Genomic DNA, 27,666 nt, shown 5'->3' with positions numbered 1-27,666 from the left:
AAATAAAAATAAAGATGTCGGTTTTCCGACGTATAACTGTCCATGCCCGAAACAGGGAAACTCCAAGTTGATTCCGCAAACTTTCAACGAGTAGCCTTGCTATTTATTTATTGTTATCGTAAAAGCCAGACGTACCGGAAATTGTAAACGTTTAAAATCGAATGGTAAATCCGTTGGAATAATCAGTATACGCGAGATCAAGACATTCTCTCCTTTGTATTTTCCCTTTATAATTGTTTCCTTGATGACGTTATTCATCACATTATTCACAGCCAGTCTTGTTCCATTGCACAGTCGAGGTTCAAACCATCCCGGAAGAAAATTCTGATTGTTCGCATTGAGATTTTCGACATCTTTTTTCCTACAATTTTATCATTATAAACTATAGAATGTCATATTTTTTACCTTCTTTCCATTGTAGAAAAGATTAGTACGTCTTCTATTTTTCTAAAAACATCAACATTGGTCCAATGATTTTTCCATGATATTCTCAGAATCCTACGGTCTAATCTTCGTTCACAATATGCGTTGAGGATCCAAGCTTCTAAATCATACAAGACGACTGGAAATACATATTACTTGAGCCATGTTCCGTGTTCTCAGTTTCAAGCTGAGTTCGCAGCTACAGAAAAGCTTTTTGACCTTCATAAACGATGCTTTATAGCAGGGCTTCTTAAACTGTGGGTCGCGACCCCCAGGGGGTCGCGAGACTACTGAAAAAGAGTAGCAAAGATTTGATACTTTTCAATCATTTTAAATAAAATTTTAAAATTAGTATACACACTACGTACAAATATAAATACAAATAAAAATCATACAAAATACTATTGTAGTTTTATTATAACTATTTTTTGAAAAAAGTGGCAATGCAAAACTGTTATGTAGGGCCTATAAATGAAAATATGGAAGTAGCATTTAAAATAATAAATACAACGCGCTCCTCGATTTTCAACTGAACGTTTATATGGAGGAGGGGGACGTTTAAAATTTCCTAAGCTTGAAGGGGGTCGCTATATAAAAAAGTTTAAGAAGCCCTGCTTTATAGCTTTATCTATTCGAAAATGTAATCCACTGACCAGCCAACACTTGTTTCTAGTTAGTCCTCTTGATTATTGCGCAGTTGTTCATTCGGCATCATATTTGGTTTTCTTAACGTTAAGTATCAGACCATATTCTCGATTATACTTGTCGACATTGTTCAACATGTTTTGTAGATAAGTACGAGGATGATTCCAGAAGTACCTGATGACAGTAGTTGCTTGAAAAATACCACTGCTTTAGAAACATCTATACATCATAAATTTCAAATATAAAGATACCACGTTTAGTATTTGTTTTGCAGCCATCAATAATGAACGTTTTCGATGAATTTGTGAACTAGATTCTACTCTGGTGAGACTGCTCCTTCTTTATCATTTATAAAATATTGGGTAGCATAGTTTGAACGAGGCCGTATGACCTGCGGAAGCTAGCCTCGCATTGGTCGATAAAATGTTGAAGAAAATCCACAAACATTTGGACATGAGAAAACTGTGCGCAAGATATGGAGGGTAAGGTCAGCACTCATCAATATAAATTAGGAAATCTTCACAAAAGTAAAACAATAACAGAAAAGTACCATGCATCATTACTTGATGAAGAAAGGGGTAAACTTCAAAACATCGACTGCATTTGATAAAAAGAAGAAAATGCTTTTACATCAAAACAACGTACCTTCGAATTGGTTGACTACCCATCATACTTACAACATCTTTTTCCCAACCTACTAGTTTTACTTGCAGAGGGATATTTTCAACAGATTGAGACGTTATCGTTTACTCAAAGGCCTATTTTGAGAAAAAAGATGGCAACTGTTACTTGTAAATGTTAAATAAATAAGGTATTGTCTAAAAAATTATATAGTTCAAAAATATACTTTGTTAAGAAATGAAAATGCTTCTGGAAAATGATATTTTATTTCTTTTCCAGTTCTAAAACTTTTCAAACAGCCCTCGTAGCTATCCTGGTCAACTAAATCTATGATTTTCTATATATACAGTTGTAAATATGTTGACGTTCGACGTTCTAATCAATTTATCTTGTATCTACTACTTAAAAAACATACTTTTTTTTATTAAAAATCACATTTTATTTTTCTTTAATCACATACTAAATTCATCAAACTTCTTGATTCGTTTTTTACAGAAAAATCTATAAAATACTTTATCCTTGACAATCACTGTTTCACTGGAAAAGTTTATGTTATAAATATGACGAAAGTTATTAGAGGAGAAGTTATTTGGCTGTCAAATATATTTTTAAGTTAACATTTCACAAATCCATTGTCTCTTATAGAGGTAAAATATTTTGCTTACATCTCGTTTCGTCTGACATGTTAGTCTTGACCCCTTTGAAATGTCTTCTCTTTTTCTAAGCTTTTATTCAGTTTATGCAATATTTTGACATACAGCTGTTCTGATGATGGAGTCGGGAGGTGGTCAAAGGAACTCCATAATTTAACGACGCAATCCAATAGAGTTTGGGCTCGTTTGAATCGCCTTGACGAGTATCTTGATTGGGGTGAATATACAACTCCAACAAATCTGGGAAAAAAAGCTCGTTCCGTTCGTTATGCATGTGGATTACGTCTGATTGATTAGAAGGATGACCAATGCCAAGGTTAGCACGTGGTGAGCTGGATGGTATGAGGTTGTATAAACATTTCAAATATCTACCACAAAGAAACACGCTTTCATTTATAAAATTGGGACTATGATAAAAACTGGAATATTTAATAATTAGGGTGTAAAGTTTTAGTGTTAAAAATATTTAATCATGTACGATATGAAATTATTTTGTCGTAGACGAAGAAGATTAATTATCAACTTATAAAGAGTTAGTTTAGTTTATTATTAACTTTTTAGTTCATTTTAAACGACACTTTTCGCTGTGTCTGTTATGACTTTTGTCGATCCTTCTTCGATTTAAAGTTATATTTTGGAAAACTCAATTGAAAATTAATCTAAATTATTAATCTTGTATATATTTAAATCAACGAATTTCTTGAAAATAAAAGGTCTGGAGAAAGCAATTTAATAAATTTTCAACATGTCATTCATTACATTAGATTGTCATCATATCTCTCAGTTTACCAATTAACTTTCTGTCTACCAAACAATTAGAAGCGGCTCTCTCAGTGGAGGTGTATATTTCAAGGCGCCAAGGGGTATTTTTATAGATTCCCGTTGTCCAGAAACGCTATAGCATAATAGAGATTTATGTAGGTGATTTCTACGTTATTATTCAATAAATTACCACTCGATATAACAAGGGACTCACATAGACTCCTTAATTAGTGCCTCAAACCTGACACTATTGCCTGCCGGCGAACGGACATTGCCCGTTTACGGCCACTTGATTAGTTTAATTTGTATTCGAGAATCTGGTCAAGTTGACAGTTTCCTTTCAACCCTTATTTATATTAATTCTAGGTCTAACTAAGTTAGATAGAAAACTTCTAGAATACGGGGTGAGTGAGCTCATATTTGATTATTTTTACAGAACGCTACTAAATTGTAAAACAATTTTATTATTTTTTAATTACGAGGATGTATTGATATCTAGTTAGCCTAGACCAGTTCCTTGCATAAACAAAATATTGCGTTACAATAGCAACGAACAATAACTTATTAGAAGTGTCAGTGTGAAGTTTGACGTCAAAAAAGTAAACCAGAGTTACGCTATAAATCAAAAGAAAAAATATGTCCACCATCATCAAGTACCTGTATTTAAAAGGGTTAAGAGGTAAGCATATTTACGAAGATATGCTTAATACCCTTGGTAATCAATGTTCTTCGTATGCGATCGTGAAAAATTGGACTGCAAGCTTCGAAAGAGGTAAATTTTTTATTGAATATGATGACCGATCGGGAAGGCCAGTTTCTGTGTCAGTCCCCGAAAATATCGATGCAGTTCATGACCTGATTTTATCTAACCTTACCTAATCAGACAACAATTGATGGAATGGCGACACTCTCCAAGACTACTGGAAAAGTTCTTGCTTCAGTTTTTTGGGATTGCCATGATTGATTTTTTGGAAAAGGTTAGAACCATAACTGGGGAATACTATTCGACATTACTGACCACTCTACGGAAGAAAATTAGAAAGAAAATACGCGAAAAGCTATCCAAATGTGTTTTGTTTTTGCTGGACAACGCCCCTGCACATAACCCTCATGTTGCTATGCAAAAAATTCGTGATTTAGGGTTTGGATTACTAGAACACCCCCCTTATTCACTAGATTTGGCTCCGTCCGACTATCATCTCTTTCCTTAACTGAAAAAAAAGTCTCAAAGGTCGTAAATTTTCTTCCAAGGAGGAGGTAATAAAAGCTGTGGAGGTCTGTTTTCCAGAGCAAGAAGAAACAATTTTTTTAAAGTTCTAGAAACGTTGCAGATTCGCTGTAATAAATATATCCAATTAAGAGGAGAATATGTTGAGTAATAGAATATTTTGACATTGAATTTTTGTTGGTTCTATAGTAGGCTCAGAATTGTTCAATGTATCATCGTAAGTTTCTACAAAATTTTAAATTTTAACCATCATTTTCTTGTGGGTCATCGAATACCTATTTAAAATTATTTTTTTAAGCTTATTTTAGCCATATATTTGTATATCTATCCTAAATAATCGATCAAATGTAAAAATTTTTCGAAATGAATCTTTCATTATTATTAATCGCATTTTTTCTATCTTTCTTTGAAGCAAATACCTTAGTTAAAATAATAGTAATAACCAAAAGGATATTTTCGTAGTCTCAAAATATCGTAAACTTCAGTTTTTTCCTGCTTTTCGTGGCTTCAGATTTTTTTTTGAGATCATCTTTCCAATATTCCATGGAATCTTCATTAGATGTCGGATCATAGTAAAAACCATGGTTTTATCACCTGTTAGCTGTCAGATTACACATTCTTGGTCCCAGCGGCACTAATTTTTGTCATATTTAAATGCTCATTTAGGATCCTGAAAGAACTTGTTTGGAAAAGCCAAACTGTACTAAAATTTCTTTTGTCTTTGAGCTACGGTCATTTAGAACAATTTCTTCCACTAATTGATTATTTTCTGGAGTAGTCATCGTCTGAGGACCTCCTCTGATTTGTGTTGGCGTCAATTCTTCTTTAGTAAAAAATTTTATAACAGCTCAAAACTTTGACAAAGTGGTCGTTCGAGCTGAACTGAAATAAAATCGATCGAAGCTGAAAGTTGAAACTTGTGTAAAGCATCGCTAACTCCTGCATACATATTTATCTATATTTTATGAAGTCAAAAATTCTTGTTTCGTACGTAGTTATAGTCAAGTCTTAGAATTTCCTATTGAAATCGAACCAAGTGCTTTACATTTTCTTGTTTTATTATCTAGAATCACTAATCAAAGAATAGGTGGTAAGTGAGAAGTTGTAAAATAAGGTTTGTCTTTACATTTATATTATATTTATGTCTGTAAAGACATTTTTATGTCGCGATTTTTGAGCATTTTGTTTCCGTAACTTGGAAGTATAACGTCATTACAGATATTTATCTATGAATAGCCACATTTAACCAGAATTTGGCTACATTTAGACCAATGTTTTAACGAATTTACTCAAGTTTTTTTGCACAAAACGTCTTCTTTAAAAAAACAAGAAAATAGGAAAGTAATAATACTAAATCTATGCAAAGGCATAAAGGTTCTAATCATCATTAAAATTAAACTCCAGAGCAAATTGTACAAGCCCTTCAAGCAGTGGACTAAAATAGAATGGTGGTGGAAAGGGCTAGTAGAAGTTTTGTTGTGGTATTTGAGACTAGGAATACCCAAACACATTCTTTGAATTGATTGACTGCTTTAAGATTTGTTTCTTAAGGACTACAACAAAAATATTTGATTCATAATAATAATTAACAAGTTATAAAATTGTAATGAAGCGCCTACCAAAGCATCTATCTTTATTTTTATATCGAAATTTCGACATTTTTAATGGTGAACGTACTTAGAAAGTGTTATAATACGTTTTAGTTGTTTACAGATAGTTGAAGCATTCATCTAGGTACAAAAAAATGATTTTCGACGTGGATTAAATCAACTCGCTTCCACTTTTGGTGATGAAGCACGTCGTCAAACATCAGCTGTGCGTAAACTGATACTGCAAAATCGTCATGTGATATACTGTGAGGTTGAAACATATTTGGGCATTAGTTTCCACAAGCATACATTCAATATTGCATCAAAATTCGGCTGTCAAAATGATTTAATCGCGTTGGAAACCGCATAGTTTGACAATCGCTCAAAAAAAGCTCGTGTCAATTCGCCAACGCTAACGAAGCACTCCGAAGTAAGTGGTTGCCTATTTTTTCAGAATCACTCGACATGCTGAAAATGTTTCATTAGAACAACGCTGAATGGTCAATAGCATTTGTTTACCAGAAGTTTTCGAAAAAATTAGGGGAACCGATCGCAAAAGCTTTGTCAAAACATCGAATTGATGATTATACCTAGTTTGGCATTCAATTATTTCTTCTTATTTTCGCAGATCTACACCTGAGAAGTGGTTCAAATCACTACCTCAATCGGGATGAAAAAATTGCTTAAACTCATGCAATATTGATCTTAATGGATAATATTTTGAAAAACAATGAAGCCATATCAAATTATGAATATTTGTTTATATTTCTTTAATCTCTAAACTTGATTAACAGCACTCATATACGAAATATGCGCTTTGGGTTTCCTTAATGATAACATTTATATTATTTAACTTTTGCAAATTGTTACAACTGGCAACAATGTACATATTAGAACGACATCCGTGACCTCCTGCTCGAAGAAACATAACCTAATTAATTGCATTATCAACCATTGTTATTTTTTTGACAATGATGTTTATTAGCGTTCAGAATATGATTTCAAAACATATTAAAAGACAAATACCTGTTATAATCCTCCTGGTGACCTGCTGTTTGAACCTCATTATTCCAATTACACTTGTACAACGCACTCACAAATAACTCACCATCACCACTCACGCACTTTTTATAGAATAATTAAATTACTTATCGAAAAGTACTAATTTGATTCTAGTTTATACGACACGAGATTCTGAGTTCGTCTATAACAAAGCACTGCGAGACAACATAAATAATTAATGATTATAAATTTTACTAAAATCCCTTATCAGTTTCGTTTAATGAAGAGTAATGTTGTTTCCACATTCAACCTATATTTATTATTACACGTTGATATTCTATATTGAGGGACTTCATTATCAGTTTTGTTTGTTGCGTAAACTTCAACATATTTTAATGAAGCATCCGTATCAACTTACACCGTGTTTTTCAGAAAAATCAAGGATATAGATAAATTATTATTGGTCATTATTTTAATTAAATCAGTTTCTGCTATCAAAGAAATATGAGATTCGAATTAAACAAACTCCTGCTGCGGGTATAGTTGTCGACAGAAAAATTCACGCTCAAGATACAGTGCTTTTCAGATAAAAGTATCTACCTTTAATAACTTTTGTAATACCTTCTACCTATCCAACGAGCGGGGAATGTTTCGTTTAAAAATTGTCGGACAGGCATAGCATAGTGTGGGGGAGCTCCGTCTTGTTGAAATACCAGTAAATCTTCGGAAAGATTATCATCATTTTCTATTATTGTTGTAAAACGTGGGTCAACCCCTTCCCTGAGTAACTCAGGATATGATTCACCATTTAAATTTCCGTTGATGAAGAAAGGTCCGACAATGTGGTCACCTAGGATACCACACCAAACGTTTAACTTTTGGGGATGTTGTGTATGGAATTCACGCATAATATGTGGATCACTTTCAGCCCAATATCTACAATTATGCCTACTTACTAAGCCATTTAATGACCATGAGCATTCATCAGAAAAGCAAATATTGTTTAACAATTGTGGATTGTTATTGATAATTTGCGTCATTGATTCGCAAAACTCTAGACGACGATCAAAATCATCTTCATTCAACTCGTGCACCAACTTAACTTTGTATGGGTGGTACTTGAATTTATGTAGAACTCAGAAAACTGTAGAAGATGGAACACCGATCGCTCTACTTATTGTTGACAACGATTGGGGTTGTTGAGCCTCTAAGCTGACTTGCCCTAAAATTGCCACTTGGATTGCTTCGTTATTTACGAGTCCCTCTCGCTTATGCATTTTATTGCAAACAGACCCTGTTGTGGTAAATTTCTCCATCAGTTGAATTACATACTTATGAGTTGCATGTCTTCCGTCATGTAATTCGTTAAATATTCTAGCAGCAGCTCTTGCACAATTATTATTTTGGTAGTATAAACCTACAATTTCAATTCTTTCTTGCAAAGAGTAAACCATTTCAGAGAAACAAAATAAATAATGTATCAAATTACACTATCAATAGTGACTACAAATTCTAGTTGACAATGTCAAACTTTAATAAAAAGTAGAGTTTTTTGTTGTTTGGATTTTTTAAGTAGAATAAATAGCACAGTTAAAAAGATTAAAGAGTTTGAACTGTTGTACAACCCATTTTAGTACAGGCAAATAAGGTGAAAGTAAATAATAAGTAAAAAAGAAAAATTGTTTACCTCATAAACTTACCACTTTAACCTACAAGTATTATACATTTTTGAAATCAGCTCAAAGAGGAGTATCCAAATTTTACATAAAAAATATGAAAAGTAATTTAAAAAAATAAAGGGGATGCTGCTGGGGGTGAGGGGGTGGCTTTTCCAGTAAGTTTAAATAAGCCATAATGCTTGCCCCTTCCAATATAAATAGACTTGTTTTTGGATTTTTTCTAAATACCAGTATTACAAAAGTTATTAAAGGTGGATACTTTTATCTGAAAAGCACAGTATATTATTGGTAATATAAATAGAAAAATGATATTGGTTGCAGTGCCGTAAATTGTCTTTTCTGCGCCCTGTGCGAGATTCTATAACTGCGCCCTTGATATTATAATTACCCTAGTTAGAGCACCCAATTCGGGGTTATAAAATAAAGCACAAAAGACCTTGGTGTTGGTGAACCAATTATCTAATATTGTGATAGAAATATCATTCTTTTTTTTACATTTCGAAATCATTTTTCGTCGTCGTCTTTTTTATGTAGAAGGCTGTTTTTAAGTAAGAGCTATATTAACTATATTGAACATAAAATGATAATTGAACCGTATAACTAAGGCGTTCACCATCTTTAGCTACATAAGGAAAGCGCTCACACAGATATTTGCTCTCAACATCCACTAATAATCAGAATGTGCGGAGTGCGGATCGTTGACTGCGGGTGGGTGTATCCGCTTAAACTCGCACCGCTTGACTCCGATTAACATTAATTTGTCTAATTTAACAAACGTTTTTGGTGTTGATGACACTGGTTGATAATGTTCACTTACGATTTGTTTTTGTCAAATCTACACCCAATTTTTTAGAGCTCCACCAAACTAGCAACCAAATATTTGGAAAATTAAAAAAAATATATGAATCGAAAGGATTTTCGATGCTCGTTCTGAGAATCCAAACCCTGAATTTTCTCGTTGATTCGATAAAAAGATATTAACTAAAACCGTGGTTGCAAATTCGGATTAGAAAATATTTTTTATTTCCGGCCCAAAGTGTCCCGTGGAAAAACTAAAAATACCTATCAAATGCTTCTAATTCTCTCGTTTCAAAAAATATTTTCGTTTATGTCTAAAGTCTTAAGGGAGCCCGAAAAAAAGAATAACTAATTATTCCGGATGATTCATTGCGCATAGACGAGTTTTTGCGACACGAGTAGTTCGAAGAGACGTCTAAATAATCTAAATCAATGTTGCGAAATCAGTACGTTTATTCAAGTATATTTTCTAAATTTTACATTCGAACGTCATGAAATTTATGGTTTAGGAGTTATGTGGATTTTTAGATCGTTGTACGTACCAAGGAATTGTTATTATCTATTGAAAATACTCAAAACACAATCATTTCTAATTAAGCTGCTGTATACTGTCGAGTCTCGTGTTACTTACAAAAGGAAAAAATTTAATGTAGAAATTTCAAGTAGTTAGCCAACAAGTTATTAAATAAAAATATAAAAAACTATAAAAAATTATCGAAATGAGCCCCTTGCACTTCTGACTTCCGAATTTTTTGCATCAAGTCCCTGACCACCCTGTAGTCTAAAAATATCTATTTTTTCCTTAATCATATTTTTGATATCTCTTAAAATAACCCACCACAGATGACGTTTACCTTATATGGTCCTTATCAGAATTGTACCATAAGATCCTTGTCAGGATTACTTTACATGGTCCTCATCACGATAACCTAACATATTCCTGATTAGATTTTTCATAATTCTGGTTTGTATGGGAGGAAAATATTCACACAAGCACAAATTATTCATAAAAATACTCTATTGAGCATAAAAACATAAATTTTGTTTGAATTATTCACCTTACAAAAAACAACACTGAATAATTTTTTTTTTCGTTTATTTCAATTTTTAATTCATTTTCTTCCCCTTCAAAAAACCGAGCTCATGTTGCCCATCAACTTGTACAAGGACTGGCTTTATAGGGCAAATTTTCCAGAGGCTACGGTTTGCGTGGAAATCTTTGAGGAAGGGAAGGAAATTTTTCCAAAACCAGGTGTTATTTCTCCAGGACCGTCTGAGAGGGGGGGTCGTTGAATTTTGTTCCGTAATTTATGATAAGGGGTTTTCGGGTATGGGAAATCCAATAGCGATAGCAGTTTCACCATCCTACTTCAATGACATGGTTAAAAAAAATGTATACCTCAAAAATTTTAGTTTTCGTCGTTAAGAAAATAGTAAAATACTCATGGTTTCGACAAAATTCCAAATTTGAAGTTAATAGGTGATGAGAATCCTCAAGAATATAATCAATTTTTGGCAAAAATATTTTTTTCTCATACTTTACTTGAAGAATTTTCAGAGAATATTATTTCCACTTCTTAACTTTGACAATTTTGGAAAAATAGCTCCGAAATCGATATTCCCGTATTAAAATACATCATCTACCATTTTTTTCATTACCATAACCATAACACTTAAATGCTAATCCAATTAGATTTTTAAATTTTCTGTGAAATGGAATATTAATGTAAAAATATACCCGTCTGTGCGAAGTTGGTGCCAAAATATCTGACTCCTGACCAAAATGTCTTCCGTCAACGGGTCTGCTCAGATTTCCTCGAGGTTAAAAAAAGATCTGCTTTGAAAGGGAGCTGATTTGAGACGATAGAAGCGGTAAAGCAAAAAACGGCAGTGCTCCTAAAGACCCTTGCCAAAGAAGACTTCTAGCACTGCTTAGATCAATGGAAAAAACGTATGAAAAGATGTGTGGCGAGGGGAGGGGAATATATTGAAGGGGAGCATTAGAATGTATAATAATTTTTATAATAAAACCCTTTTTCGTAACCAGTCTCGTAGCCAGATTTCGTATTTATGGGAAATCAGTTGGGCTGGAAATTATGAAACGAGCTGAATATTTATCGCATACGAGTTTTCAAATGAAGATAACGAGTAACTGAAAAAAGATAGACAAGTCATTCCAACGATTTTAGGTGAAGAAAAGATATTTGTAGATAATAATTTGCATTAGATTTTTCCAAAGCAGCGTTTATAGAAATTATACAGAGTGAAAATTGAGATACATTTTTTCTCAAAAATAGCACCATAAAATTTTTCCCTCGATAATTTATTATTATTGAATAAGAAAAAGAACATAGTTATTGTTGTAAAAAAATTGTTTTAGAGTTTTAGAACTTTGAATTTGAACTTTTGAAACAAAATTCAACATTTCTAAGGGTAGAATGAAAATGGCCGAAAAACTTTACTTTATCTTTACTTTTATCGACCATCATTTTAAGAAGAACTTATGCAATTTTTTTCTCTGTAGGCATGAGTCCTTGTTATATCTCCAAAGTAATAGTTCGTTCACCAATATACATTCCAACCGAAATAATTTTGAGATAATACAAAAAATATAATTTTTTAACCACTACACTGGAATATTTTAAAAAAAAATTGTATAATTAGAATAGGAAAATATAAAAACCGTCATCACCTGACTACAATCATCTTGTTCGATTTCAGAATCGTGAACCACGATATTCGCTGGAGTGACGCCTTGTGGCTGTGCCTGGAAGTGTGGAAATTACCTCATTTATTAGGTAAGGGTGTGCGGCCCCTGTATCTGACACCTCTCCTTTGCACCTGCTGCAGACTATTATTGAGTTTCCAACAGAAGATCCTTCCAGGGTCGGAACCCAGGAAATTCGGTGATTGCTTTCTAATTAACTACCATTTCCTTTGATAGTCGACAGTTCTAAAAGGAAGGGATTCGCGGTCGTGTGTCCTTCAACAAAACTCGAAAATAAAACTAAAAGGGAAATTAAATTTTGAACGTGTATTAATTGTTGGTTTTTTCAACATTTTCAATTTACAAATTTACAAATTCAAAAGACGACAAAATTTTTATGGATAGTTTCATCGTTAATTTTAATAATACTGTCAATATGATGGTCGTAGTTAAAACCATTCTCATTGGCATTAGCATGTGGACGTTCAGAAATTGCAATACTAATCATTTGTGCAAACATTCCAAATATCAAACATTGACAGTTTTTTCAAATAGTACTTGTAATAATTGTAATAAGAGCAAAAGAAGAGACAAAGCAAAAGTTGAGAGGTGTAACTGGGGTAAACTAAAAGGAGACAGAGAGAAGATACAAGCAGCGATCAGAGTATTTGGTCCAAATAAATTAAAATGAGGACAAAACTTAAAATATATGGAACAAAAATAAGATCCCTCTTTTTAAAAATGCATAGATAATGACAAAGAAAAAATCCGAAATAATATTGAGTTTGAAAAGAAAAATTATACGTAATATTATGTAGTGAACAGAAGAATGACAATTGACTAAATAGAAGAAATTCCGGGTAAAAAGGATGTGATAAAGATTATAAAAAACCAAGAGTATACTAACTGCGATATACATAAAAAGCTGGACCTGAAACTGAGATAAGAATGATGATATAGAGGACGCAAGGTGGAAGAGGAAGACCGAAGTCGAATTGATTGGATGAGCTGGAGAAAAAAAGAAAATGTTTCACATAAAGGACGTTCATGTACATGAACTAGTTGAAAAAGACCTCGTTCCATTAAAGCGCGCAACAGCAAAAATTTAGTATAGATCAACGTAATAAAACAGAGCCGGCTTCACGGTCTATATCAGTGGACGAGTTTGTACCAACAATATATTTAGTAATACAATAATATAAGAGAATTTTCTACGAGTAAAATTTTGCCTTAGGATTGAATGATATTTGGATGAAGTAGATTCAATACAACACGTTGATATCTCTCCATAATTAATTGTCACAATTACTTGCCTCCACAATTGAATTTCGTTTTCGTTCCAATAGATCAAAATATTTACGATATCTATTCGATATTGTGTGAATTTCATCACGAGTTCACTGACCTGGCTGATAGATATTTTTGGAAACCTGATTCGATCACCTAAAAACAAAGTACAAGATTGTATAGTCCCGACATTTCAAAAACAAACAACTTTTATCCTACAAAAAACTTCAAAGGATTCGTAAATGCAACCAGTAAAAGCTCGTGGTTTAGCAAGACGATCAAATTTATAATTAAAACTGTGAAGTAATTAACTAAAAATTTGGACGTGACATCATTTCTTCATATCTACATACATTAGAAATCGTGTCAATAGAAAACTTTTCATTTTCACTTGTGTTGCTTAACTATAATTAGTTTTTCATATAGATTTACAACAATTAACCAAAAACGTGAAAAGACCTTACATCAAATTGCTGGGTAGACATAATAGAGGGATTTGTGAAGAGGTTTCAATTAACGTAGATGATATCCGACTAGAATTTTTTCCTCATTTCCTTGAAATATCAATAATGACCTTATCAGGTTAGAACAAGGTTAAGTTTATTAGCGTATTAGGATAACCCTATTTAGAATAAACCAATTTTACATCAGGTTTCCCTGATCAAGTCCTTACAAACAACAGGGTCACCTGGAAAGAAAAATATTTCTTAACAGGTTATCCTGACGAAGTCACACTAGGATCACATTAGATTGACCCGTTTGGAAATGAATTAACTTTTCTACAGACAAGGAATCTCTCAGGATCAACTATTTCTTATCAGGATCTGAGGAACGTTCTCTCTTATTGGTTTAAATCAAGTCGGATGACATTACTGTCAAATGTTGTCGCTTCTAATAATTTTCTTATTTAATTGAGATTGTTCTACGAAACAATAGAAAACCAAGTTTATTTCATCCAAAAAATGTAGAAAACCTTATAGCGATGAGTGGATTTCCAATCCATTATATACTAATTCATGTGACGCATATTCATTGAAAATGTGAAAAGTGACATAAAATCACCAATAAAACACAAGATCTATTCATCATAGCAGGAACATTAAACCATAACCCTTCCCAATATTCTTGATGATAATACGAGGTTTGTTCTTTCATTGGTTGTGAAGAAAGGATTGGTGAATATTCAAAAAATATTTTATAATCATCTAAACGATTTTGTCAAATCTGTATAAAAAAATTTTATTGGAAGTGAATTATAACGATTTCTATGAGATCAACGTCAGTTTGGAATCGCCGCTGCTTCAATTCAAGGAAAAGATGAAAATCACTTTCGGAATTATATGGTGGGTGTTCAAAAATGACCCATTGAAATTGTTAAAAGAGACGTTGGGTTAGGGAAAGGGACGTTGTTCAGAACAATCCCAGAAATCAGCATGCCTATTCGTTTGTTTTGAATAGCTCTTCTTAAACCTCGCCAAGTTTCACAATGTAAATCTGCCTCATGTGTTGTTGTAGGTTGCATAAACTCAACAAAGACAACTTTTCGATCCCCAAAAAACAGTTCATCCATTGTTGTGAGTTTTCACAGTGGATTTTTCAAAATCTTGTCCAACAGTATTGTTAAGGTCACGAAACTCCAAAACTTCATCCATTCGTCGAGTTTTATGGTTGTCACGCAACATCGTTGGGACAACCATATGTTCGACGTTGGGTGCAAATTTTTCAGTTCCGATATAGTACAGGGTAGATCTTGAAACTTCGAGTTTTCCTAACCGCTTGGTCAACTTGCTGAAAAATGTCGTCTGTAGCGACAGACTTGACCCCTCCATCATGAACATCAATTCAGCCATCACTCATAAAGGTGTCTCTATACATTCGACTCATTCTTAGATGAATTTCTGCTGCTTTGTTTCCTTCTATCTGCAAGAAACGAATGACGGCCCGCAGTTCACATTTAACCATATTATGTGACTGCAACTCAAGGGGAATTGAGCTGTTAGAATGAGGTTAGTGGAATCAAACGATTGAATGGTTTGTATTTATTATATTATAGTTCAGAAGGAAATTATAATTTGGAATATCAATATGATCTCCACTACTAAATATGGTTCTTAACATAAAGTAATTTGACCGTAGCCTTAAAGTTTATAGATAAGATTATTGAGCTCTATAATAAGAAAATAAACAATAAAGATATCAAGTTGAATCAATGAAAAAGTTGTTAAGTCTTGTACCTCACTAATATATTCTCATTAAAACCATTTATTGACAAACAAAGAGATTGAGTAATTTACTCGTACTTAGATCAATGACCATATCAATCATTTTTGAATCAGTTAGATATAATTCATCTTCCATATATTTAAGATAACAAAGGAAATCGATATAACATAAGTAAGCAAAAGGTTTAATCGGCTCAATTACCTTAAAAAATTAGTTGACCATTCAATATCACAACGTAAATTTCGCCATGTGTACCCTATATGAATACAACGAAAAAGCATCCCTCACACAAAAACCCAATTCGCTCCAGTCACCGACCTTCAATACCTTCCGATCTCCTCAATCCTTTTCCACCCCCCGTATATAGAACGTGATTAATGGCTCGTTTATCAAAGTAATCAGACGCTTTACAATGTATTCTGACTCCCGTGTGACTGCAAATATACACCGAGAAACAGTTTTTTCGTAGTAATCATATATTTTTACAAATTATTACTTTCAGGTTAAGTCATCATTTTGATTAGATGCTCAATGATTATGCTGGAAAGTGAATAGAGAATGAATAGTTAGTTGAAAGATTGAAATAATAACAGCTACTAATCGCTTTTTTATGGATCGATCTTGTTAGAAGCTACCCCATTCTTCGGTGAGCGTCATTTTGAGGTCTGATTTCGTAGCTGGTGCAGAATCTCTAGCCTAGCCTAGCCTAGCCTAGCCTAGCCTAGCCTAGCCTAGCCTAGCCTAGCCCATAAATACTCGATTGGATTTAAATCCGGACTAAAATCTGGTCAATTCACAGCAGCTATTTTAACATCCTGTAAATATGCAATATGTGGACGGGCATTGTCCTGTTTTAGGATGAAATTTTCCTAAACCATCTAGGAGCCTTCTCCAAAGGCTACGTTTTCTTTTATGCAAAACTGCGCTTCCATGTCTTCTGTAGACTCGCCCTATTATATCGTTACCATGAAAATACACTCTGCTGTCGTCTGAGAAGGCAACGATGCCCTATTTGTTCGTCAATTCAATCAACGTGTTCTTTAGCATGTCGTAGGTAGGCTGCGATTAATTTAGAGACAGTAGAAGACCTTTAGGCTTGGTGTTAGCTACCTTAAGTATTCCTCTGATTCAAAACTACTCTTCGCGTTTCACTGAGCTCTTGTTGTTGAGGGCCTGATTTCTCAGAGATGTGCTGACAATGAATCGGTCATGTGCACAGTTTTTTTCCGGAACCGCATCTTCGATGAAAGTTATCAGTCTCTTTGCGTCGACGGTAAACTCTGGAAATAGCAAGATGATTCGTGATCATCGCACTGGCCACTTATTCTTGACTATACCGCAATAGAATGACCGCTTGGACAGCTTTAAACTTGTTGTGTCCACTCCCCTGATTGCTATTAACAGAAATGTGTATCGGTTGACATTTGATGACATAGTAGTAGGTCAGGTTAGCCCTAATTAGCACTTTTTGCGTTTCTTGGTGTTAACAATTCCTCTAGTAGTGGATATGGGTAGTTTCGTGGTATTTAAATAATATTATTACACTGTATTTCACTAAGTTAGAGTTGATACAAATTTCAGTAGCTCATGATGATTTTTTTCTTCGTGTAACTCTTAGTAGGGAAAAAAATAACCGTGTGGTGCACCTTGCCTTCTGTAAGCGCGTGATTTAATCCAACCGAGGGTTGACACCTGAGTATATTGTCCGCCAGGCATTACGCCAAACTAAAACTAAATAGAATCAGAATTGTTCGTTGTTGAGCACTGATGTGACTACTACTATGGGAGTAGTTAGTAGTTCACGTGGGCACATCTGGCGCGACATAGGTGAACAGTGGCGTGCGTTCTGATCTCAGAGAGGTTCTTTTATGTTTCTTTTCAAATATTGATATGTAATATTTTATTTGCCTTATTCTTTTAGGAATCATTAACAATCACTGTAGTTGATCGGCAACTGCCATAGCATTTCGGTGCATCAACATCTAATAAATTTCTCTGTCTATAAATTACAATCTGTTGATTTTAAATGTTCCTCATTGCTTTAAATTCATTAATGACAATTTTTTGTGAGTTGTTATGTTAGTGAGACGATCTCTTAAAACTTTCTAGTATAAAAACTTTTACGTAAACAACAATGTTGAATGGACAAGAGAAAGAACCGAAACAGGAAAATGGTAGAGGAGAACCAATAGATAAACAAAATTTTAGAACATATTACAACTAATAAGAGTCAGCTAACATTATGGACTAAAAATAAACGAAGAGAAAACAAAGTATGCTCAACTAATGAGTAGTTGGTAGAAAGTAAAAAATTTAAGATGTAAACGAAAGAGAAGAGAAAATATAAGATGAAGACGATGAGATGAATGCATAGTAATGTGAAATATGGGCTCTAATAAAGATGGAAGAAACAAAACTGATCACGCGGAAAACGGAGGTCTGAAGAGCTTACCAAGGATTATAGAATTTTTATAACTACCCAATATTAAAAGTTTCATGTAAGCCTAAGAAGAAGAAGGTGAAAGAAGAGGAAACAGTTTGAAGAATAAATGGTGGAATGCATTATTGAAAGATTGTGTTTGGTTCTGAGGACTGACGACTGAGGACTGAGGACTGAGGACAGAGGACTGAGGACTGAGGACTGACGACTGAGGACTGAGGACAGAGGACAGAGGACAGAGGACAGAGGACAGAGGACAGAGGACAGAGGACAGAGGACAGAGGACAGAGGACAGAGGACAGAGGACAGAGGACAGATGACAGAGGACTGAGGACAGAGGACTGAGGACTGAGGACTGAGGACTGAGGACTGAGGACTGAGGACTGAGGACTGAGGACTGAGGACTGAGGACTGAGGACTGAGGACTGAGGACTGAGGACTGAGGACTGAGGACTGAGGACTGAGGACTGAGGACTGAGGACTGAGGACTGAGGACTGAGGACTGAGGACTGAGGACTGAGGACTGAGGACTGAGGACTGAGGACTGAGGACTGAGGACTGAGGACTGAGGACTGAGGACTGAGGACTGAGGACTGAGGACTGAGGACTGAGGACTGAGGACTGAGGACTGAGGACTGATGACTGAGGACTGAGGACTGAGGACTGAGGACTGAGGACTGACGACTGACGACTGACGACTGAGGACTGAGGACTGAGGACTGAGGACTGAGGACTGAGGACTGAGGACTGAGGACTGAGGACTGAGGACTGAGGACTGAGGACTGACGACTGAGGACTGAGGACTGAGGACTGACGACTGACGACTGACGACTGACGACTGAGGACTGAGGACTGAGGACTGAGGACTGAGGACTGAGGACTGAGGACTGAGGACTGAGGACTGAGGACTGAGGACTGAGGACTGAGGACTGAGGACTGAGGACTGAGGACTGAGGACTGAGGACTGAGGACTGAGGACTGAGGACTGAGGACTGAGGACTGAGGACTGAGGACTGAGGACTGAGGACTGAGGACTGAGGACTGAGGACTGAGGACTGAGGACTGAGGACTGAGGACTGAGGACTGAGGACTGAGGACTGAGGACTGAGGACTGAGGACTGAGGACTGAGGACTGAGGACTGAGGACTGAGGACTGAGGACTGAGGACTGAGGACTGAGGACTGAGGACTGAGGACTGAGGACTGAGGACTGAGGACTGAGGACTGAGGACTGAGGACTGAGGACTGAGGACTGAGGACTGAGGACTGAGGACTGAGGACTGAGGACTGAGGACTGAGGACTGAGGACTGAGGACTGAGGACTGAGGACTGAGGACTGAGGACTGAGGACTGAGGACTGAGGACTGAGGACTGAGGACTGAGGACAGAGGACAGAGGACTGAGGACTGAGGACTGAGGACTGAGGACTGAGGACAGAGGACAGAGGACAGAGGACAGATGACAGAGGACTGAGGACTGAGGACTGAGGACAGAGGACAGAGGACTGAGGACTGAGGACTGAGGACTGAGGACTGAGGACTGAGGACTGAGGACTGAGGACTGAGGACTGAGGATTGGGGACTTAATGTTCTTTCTGCTACACTAATCTGAATTTTAATATTTGTTTTTCAATTTTTCCGGAAAATAAAGTTTGCTACATGTCTTATTTCCGAAGGGGTACTATATGAATATATATGAATGTATAATATTTGGCTACTAAATTAATTTGAAAACATTAAAATGATTCAATTCACATCAACACTTTCAGTAATGATAACGGAAAATTCCAAATCACCTACAGAAGTACACAGCAATTTTAATATTCGGTTCGTAAATAATTCTAAGAATCTGCTCCAATTATTATTACAGTTATTTGTTTATAGATACTATTAATTACACGTATAGAGTTTAATAAAATCAATTTATAAATTAATGAGAGTAGATAAATGATTAGCATGGAATATTTTTATTTTATTCTTCACAGACTTGAACTATTGATAATATACTTTCATAAAAAGAAAAAACAAGGTCTATAAACAATTATTTCTAAGTACTGTTTGATAATTTGTCCACCTATTGTAACTCACCACGTTTATTAGAAGATCACATGCATTGTGATACGAAATTTCAATTTTTTGTAAAATTGGGCAACATAAAACCTATTACACATATGATTTATATCATTTAATGATATTTATAGTCCCTCCAATTCTGTTTTTCACTGAAAATATTTACAGCATCCACCACTGGTTAGGTGGAAAGTTATCAAGGGTGGAGGAGTAAAATTAAACAGTCCTCTTTGTCTGGATGCATATGTATTGTGTATGTACTACCTCAAGTAACCCTCGTCTGCTGCCATCTGCCAGTCACCGGTGTTTCCCCCCTCTCCACTCCACTTTCAATCCAATTTCGAAGTGATCGCAATCTGTCCTCCTGTATACGCTGTATCAAATCGATAATTGTACGAGGTGAGGAAGACGTTGGGGACGACTAAAGATATTTGTATAGGAATATAAAAAACGCGGTTAAAAAACTGGGCTTCGATTCTAGCAAATGTGTAGTTTAGTTGGAAATTCTTTGTAACAACATTTCAGTTTAGAACTTTTACAGTTTTTATAGCAAGCAAGCTTCTTTAACATGCCTTTATTAGCTATGTGGTACAGCGAAATTTTCATCTAAATAACGTGAGTCTGTGGATAGAGGTTTCATTCCCAGTGCAACAAAACCTGCACGCCGCAGTTCGGGTCCCATGAAGGGCTTGTCTGCACTCGCTTTATCGAGCTTATCAACTATTTAGTTTCCCTCCGCTCCGGTATGTCCCGGAAACCATTGTAGGGTAATTTTATAATTCTTAGCTATCTTACCTAATTTTTCTAGGCAATACCAAACAAGTTTTGATTTTATGGAGCATAGATTTCTAATGGCTGCTTGAATATCGGATGATAATCTCCTGTTTGTGATAGTTCCTCTCTAGATTGAAATAAAAACATTTTTCAATTGCATAAATTTCTTCTTGAAAAATGCTTGGTGCGTTGTCCAGACTTTCAGAGTGTTTGGTTCATAACATCCATAAGAATAATAAATATACCTCTGTGTAGGCCTTAAAAAGATAAGCAATATAGCAATATATAAGAAAAAAAAACTATTCGAATCTCATGAATTGAACAGTTCCAAAAACCAATTTCTTCGTTTTCAATTTTGCTTTTCCGGTCTTTTTTGTTCACAGCTTGTTTTCTGTGAATATTATTATTGTCCTGGTTCTGCGGTATCATCTCTATTTTTGTTTCTCCTTTCTATTTCGCGGTTTTCTCCGCATTATTTACATCCGATCTCTCAACATTTCCTGGATATTTAAATGTTTAATAGACGTGATTATATACAATAAAGAGCTTTTGGACTCATTTCCTTGTGGTGAGTCAATCCACGTTCTAAACATTTTATTATTTTAAACTAAAGTTCATTAAATGTTTTGGCTTTTTTCGTTATTTCTCTTCATTTTTTCCTGTCCTGGATATAAGTCCCTCATCCGTGGACATTAGCTTTTGATCTTCCTCTGAACCGGTTTCCTAAGGGCTTCGATTCTGTTATTTTTTTAACTGCACTACTATTTTTGATTCCTCATATATTCTTGTCATTTTCTTTCAAAAATGTCAAGTTTTTTTTCATCAGATTCATCATTTCTCTTTCATAGGTTACTGTTGTCTTTAGTGCTAATTCTTTTTCCAGGTCCGTTTCGAATTCTATCCGATCCATAACTTTTTTGATTCTGTTTTTAAGCGTATCTGGGTCTTCATCTTTATGCTTAGGTATACCTTGTAATATTTTCTTTTCCCTTTATTCTTTAGTCTATTTCCAGTTACCCTAACGTCAGCGTCCTCTGTACAGTTCTGTTACTAAGCTTCTACTCAACTAGAACTCTTGACCACATAGAAGCTGCCCTTGTATTTGTTTGTCTAGAATTTACTTTGTAGTTTATTCGGTTTTAATTGATGTCCGAATGCATAGAATTATTCCTCATTAACTCTTCTCCGCTGACTGTCTCCTGCGCTTTGTTTTCCTCATCTCCCTATGACCTTTTTTTATATATGTTTCATCGGCCATCTTTATCGTCCAAATTTGGCAATCTAGTTTCTGGTTTCAATTATTTTATTACTACCTCTACATGTATCTAGAAAATGTTTGTTGCTTTCAATCTATTAGGAATTCCAAACAGATCCAATATCACTCTGATGCAGACGATTGAGTTTTAAGAACAGAAAAAAAGTGGTTCTGTAAACTAGAAGATGCTACAAAAAATTATGGATTCAGAATAAACCGAGAGAAAACAAAGTATATGGTGTTAAGGCAGAATTTGATTCGTAGAAAGAAATATAGAAGAAAGATAAAAAAGTTTGTGAACTGGAATACCTGGGAGCAGCACTGTCAAATAAAAATGAAGAGCAGACAGAAATAAATAAAAGAAAGTAAAGCCGTGGAATAATAAAGTAAATTAATAAAATCAAACGAGTTATATAGAACAGTGAAAGTTACATACGAAAATAGAACATGGTTTTAACAAAAGCCGAAGAAACAAAACTGATTATATGGCAAAGGAAGTTGTTGAGGAGTATTTGTGAGGGAATGAAAATAGTGAAGGACTATGGAGAAGGAAATCTCACAAAGAACTGAAGGACTTATATAAATAAGTATAATAAGATACATAAAAGCACGAAGAATAAAGTGGTTGGGGCATACTAGAAGGATGCCGGGTGAAAGATTTGGAAAAATGAGCATTAAAGAAAGGAAAGGAGAAGGACACCAAGGCAAAAATGGTTGGATGCAGTGTTAATGGAAATTGAAGAGGTAGAACCGGATTGAAGGACAAAAGTAGAGAATCGCAACTTGTGGATAGGAATTGTGCAATCAGCAATCAGCAATACCTATGAGAAATGAAAATGGGCCTTGAATGCCTGTAGTACTGTATTTTTTTATTCCACTATTTTCAGTTCTTCCTCCTCTTTTTCCGTTATTTCTCCAAGCGTTGAAGCAAGGCTCTTAGGTTTTTTCTTGGTGCGTTATTAAGAGCTTGACAACCCTACCAGAGTATTTGCCCTCCGTTTACTTAGCTACACTCTAAGGAACTTGTTCTACCAGTCAAAGGTTTGGCTAGTCTGCAACAATACGAATTGGAGCCATGTCTTTTCGTTTTTTTTTCACAGCTTAAGGTTTTTATTTCACGAGTAAAGGATTATCACTGCTAATTTGGGTCATGTGAGCGGGTGTGGGGCATCAAGGTTGACCAGGTCGTTAGCAATGTCATTACCACTGAGTCCTGTATATCCAAGGATCTGCCTGTAGATGTGAACACTAATATGTCTGCTGCAGTCAGCAAGTCTTTTTAGATAAGAGATATACCAATTTCCAATAATTTTCTTTCGTTCATTGGAGTTATCAAACTTTCGATATGAACGCAAATCTTAATCTTTTCAGCTTATTACTTTCAGTATGTAAAATACGAATAACATTTTTTTTATATTTATAATTAAACGTTTGTGTTTGTATTTTGAGTTTTCATTCGAAAATTTGACTTAATATACACGTATAACCGGAAAAAACTTTTCTAAATAAAGAAAATAAACATTTCATTTATGTTCAGCTTGAACGATTAATATCAAAATCCCTTACTAGTTGATGTAAATATTATAGCGAAGGGTTGGTTTTATCTGAAAAGAGATGTCAGAAGCAGGCGGAAAGGTATAGGCTATGAATACGCACCTTATTATCCTACCTATATTGCGTATATATCCCTAATAACCTAGTAATCAATCATCGGAAAATCCTGTTCTACAAGGAATACGCCGTATAATAATTTGTGTAAGGGGTTAGTTACGATTGAATGATGGACGGTCTTGACGTTGATGCGTGTTATTTTTCAATAAATGTTTTTTATCCAGGTTTTATTAACTCAAAAGGATATTTATTGGATGTTTCACCTAGACGGGTTTATGAAAACATCAATTTTGAATAAAAAATAACTTAAAAATAGATTTTTTTTCTCCACTTTGCGCCTAGTTTCATTAAAAACACTTATTATGACAATATATGGTGAAATATTTTGTTTCAAAAAATTTGAGATATACGAGAATGGTAAACAGCCCTGTAAAGACATACAGTAGTGTTTCGAGATTCATATTTTTATTGTTTCGCATCTTTAGCAATCCATCTTTTCACATGTGTCGATAAATCAATGAAAATTTGACAAAGACTGCAAAGCTTCTACATGTTAAGTTTTCTTCTTGAAATCTGTCACCACCAGCCACCATAATTGGTACCATAAATTATGACTACTATCAAATATAAATAGATAGAAGTAATTGAAAATACTGTTTCGATAAAGAAATATGCGTTATAATATCACCGAAATAACCTATATACACTGCCCAACAATGATAAATACAATTTTTCTAAATCATGTTTTTTTTTTTCCTTTAATTTGCCTTTATAGAGAATGTAATTTTTGAATCAGTCAAAAAGCGTTAAAAAAAGTACAGTGGTGATTAATTTTTTCACGATTTTGCGTCCAAAAAAGTGCTGTAACGTGTTATTTTCTAACGCAATTATAAAATTGTTTTATCAAAATAGTGGGCGGTGAATAATAGTGAAGAAAGTTTAAACTGCACACCAAAAGATGTTGTTGAATCGGCGACTGCAGCAACTATAAATTTTCTTTCTGAGAAATGCAGGGAACAGTATTTAAAGGTATTCTTTTATGGGCTGGCGTACTAAAAGAGACATAAACAGCGTTACAGGAAGAGTTTTACTAACTTACTTTGAAATCCAAAATGTGGAAGTCTTCAACTCTTTGGTCGACTTATTCAAAACTGGAAGGCATCCTAATCGTAAATAACGACGTAGACATCAGTAAATACTCCAAATTTATTGCTTATTTGCAAAATAAATCAGTTGGCTATAGACCCAAAAAAACTAAAACATTTTCCCGTGAAGAGATTAATAAGTTTCTGTTGCAAGCTCTAGACGATCATTATATCATGCATAAGGTATGATAGCAAAACATTTTTATGTAATCTTAAATATTATTTGTAACATATTTCAAGTTGCTCTAATATTCGGAATCGTAGCTCTGCGGAAGGAGGAATTACATAAAAAGAGGTGTAACGATATTAATAATGCCGGAAATGTTTTAATTATCATAGTACCTGATGCAAAAACTCATGTTCACCGTCGATTTACTGTTATTGGTGAAATATCTTACTATAGATTAAACTTGCTAAACATTTATAAAAAATATAAAAACCAACGACCCACAAATGTCAAAACAGATCATTTGCAATACAGAAATGTAAAATCCAAAGTTTCAAAAATTCCCTCGCTTTGAATTTCGCTATTCCTCATCTCTATTATTCTGGTGGTGATATAATTCAACTAAAATATCAGGTGGGTGGAAATCCAACACAGTTGCGGAGGGTTGCATAGACGAATCGATAAAAAACAAAATGTATTCCGCAGTGAAAATTTTAATTGGACCAACTAGTTCGACTAGTTGGTCTAGTAACATTGTAAATGTTCAAGATCCTACCAACAATTCAATAAGGCAATTCAAGTACCAATAGTAATGTAACTTCTTCTTCACTTCAAATTAATAATGCTCACAGCTGTACTTTTGCTCTTACTATTACAAATTAAAAATTGATAGAAGTTTTGACGAATTTTTTTCAAGTCTACGGACGTAGAAACAATTTTGTTTGAAACTTGTGAGTGAAGTAACTTTTTTCACTTGTAGAAAACCGTTCTACACGTGAAAAAAAGTATTCATTTATTAATTTTTGCATAAATACGTATTGGTTTTGTCCTTTTTTGCTTTTTCAAATCACTTTTACCTGAAAGTGGCAGAACAAACTTTGATATGATGCTTATTTGTTGCCTTTGATTCAATACAGTTATTTAAATGTTTCAATTCCCGATTCAGACTTTCGCCTACTGGAGGCTCTTGACACTTGGCGAGTGGAGAAGGCAGAAGTGCTAGTAATCCACACTCTCGATTTATTCTAATTCTCCATCTGATCCAACGCGTCAATCACTTCATTTTCATTCTCAAGTCCTTTGACTTGTGTCCGGGAAACCGACACGGAGTGGCGCGACAGTGAGTCAAGGCGAGGGAAGGTGACTCGTGCCGAGTCATGTTATCGATTTATCGGATTCCTTTCTAAAATATGTCCCGAAGACATTTGGATGATATACCGTAACGTGCAACTCAAAAGACTAAAATGTTATAAAGTTGGTAGTTTATGGTAAAATAATAAGTAAGAAAAGCACAGATCTGCTTGCAACATCTTCGTTAAAAGATTTAAAGATCTTCGTCAAAGACTCAAATCAACAACGCAGCTATTCGCGCAGCATTAAATGTAGCAATGATAGTTAATACGATAGTCAACATGAAAGCCAATGAAAGAGACGGGTTTAAACTTGACAGATAGACTAGAGATAGAAAGATATGATTATTGAACCAGTTGCTGATGAAATTTTGGATTTATCTAGTGACAAAAAGATTATGCCTGCCCAGTCACCAGATATGATCATAGAATGTGCCCAACTCGCAATATCTAGAAAATTGTTTGTCTTAGAGAATCCATCGATGCAAAGCTGAACAAGTTTTTTCGAAATTATATTAAGTTACAATGATAATTCTGCACCCTTACATGTGATACTAAATGGAATATTTCTATGTATTGGTAGCGATGTCCTCCTCACCCTGTCCTTCTGTTCTTTCGATATTGTCCCTGTTATCTGATCCATTGTAAATCAGGACTTCGTTCAACCGATGTTATCGAGATGCAATAAAGCAGTAAATTTCGGCAGTTGCGAAACGGTCTTTCCGACAAGTAATTTTGTAGTCAATAGAATCGTGACATGTAAACGAGTTTCAGAAAATCAGGTTGTAAAAGATTGAAAGAAGTAGTGCCAAAGTTCTACTGTAAATTGATTCATACCAAAAATTATTAGACGATTCACACTAGGTGTTTAAAATAAGAAACATCAATTATTTTGGAAATGTGAGTTCTTATCTTTAGACAAGTAATTTGCTTCAATAAATCAATAAACTATTAGGCTACAGACGAGTTTGATACTGTTGATGTATTTTGTAAAAAATATAGTATTTGAAAAATCAATATTATATATTTATCACCGTGAAATTAGAAAGTATTTCTTTGCACCTTTCTAACCTTGTATTTCAAAATAATGGAAACAATTTTAATGAGGTAATTATTCACGTTACATCCTGTATAATAGATATAATTTTTTTATTCTCGACATTTTTTAGACGACGCATAATATCTAGAACTTTTTCAATTACACTGAAGTTAAAGTTTACGATTTTTTTGCAGTGTACCCTTTGTTTTGTTTCTTCATGACTGATGAGTTTTGTATGTTTGTGATGTGAATATCTTGTTTTATTGCGAGAGTACTTTTAATCATCGATAATGTAGACCATAAAATATACCTTTTCCAGATTTTTCTGTAAAATAAGCGAGCACTACGTTTTCCGTTGAGTCCTTCGCCTTTTTCTGGTGACACCACTTCATAAAGAGCTCGTACTGTTTTTCCTACCTTG

General features: G+C 34.6%; 1 protein-coding gene across 1 annotated transcript in view; it reads right to left on the bottom strand.

Moving 5' to 3' along the window:
• LOC130452972 (zinc finger protein 1) overlaps positions 1-7,285 on the bottom strand; it is a 614,038-nt gene extending 606,753 nt beyond the window's left edge. Inside the window, exon 1 of the mRNA XM_056792525.1 lies at positions 6,948-7,285. Within this exon, the coding sequence (XP_056648503.1) occupies positions 6,948-6,987 (40 nt within the window). The 5' untranslated portion in view covers positions 6,988-7,285. The remainder of the gene's footprint in view (positions 1-6,947) is intronic.
• Positions 7,286-27,666: the final 20,381 nt, after the last annotated feature.

The sequence above is a fragment of the Diorhabda sublineata genome, chromosome 2 (genome assembly GCF_026230105.1).
Source record: "Diorhabda sublineata isolate icDioSubl1.1 chromosome 2, icDioSubl1.1, whole genome shotgun sequence".
In the NCBI taxonomy this organism is placed as follows: domain Eukaryota; kingdom Metazoa; phylum Arthropoda; class Insecta; order Coleoptera; family Chrysomelidae; genus Diorhabda; species Diorhabda sublineata.
The sequence above is the reverse complement of the archived record's forward strand: the minus strand, read 5'-3'. Positions and strand labels throughout refer to the sequence as shown.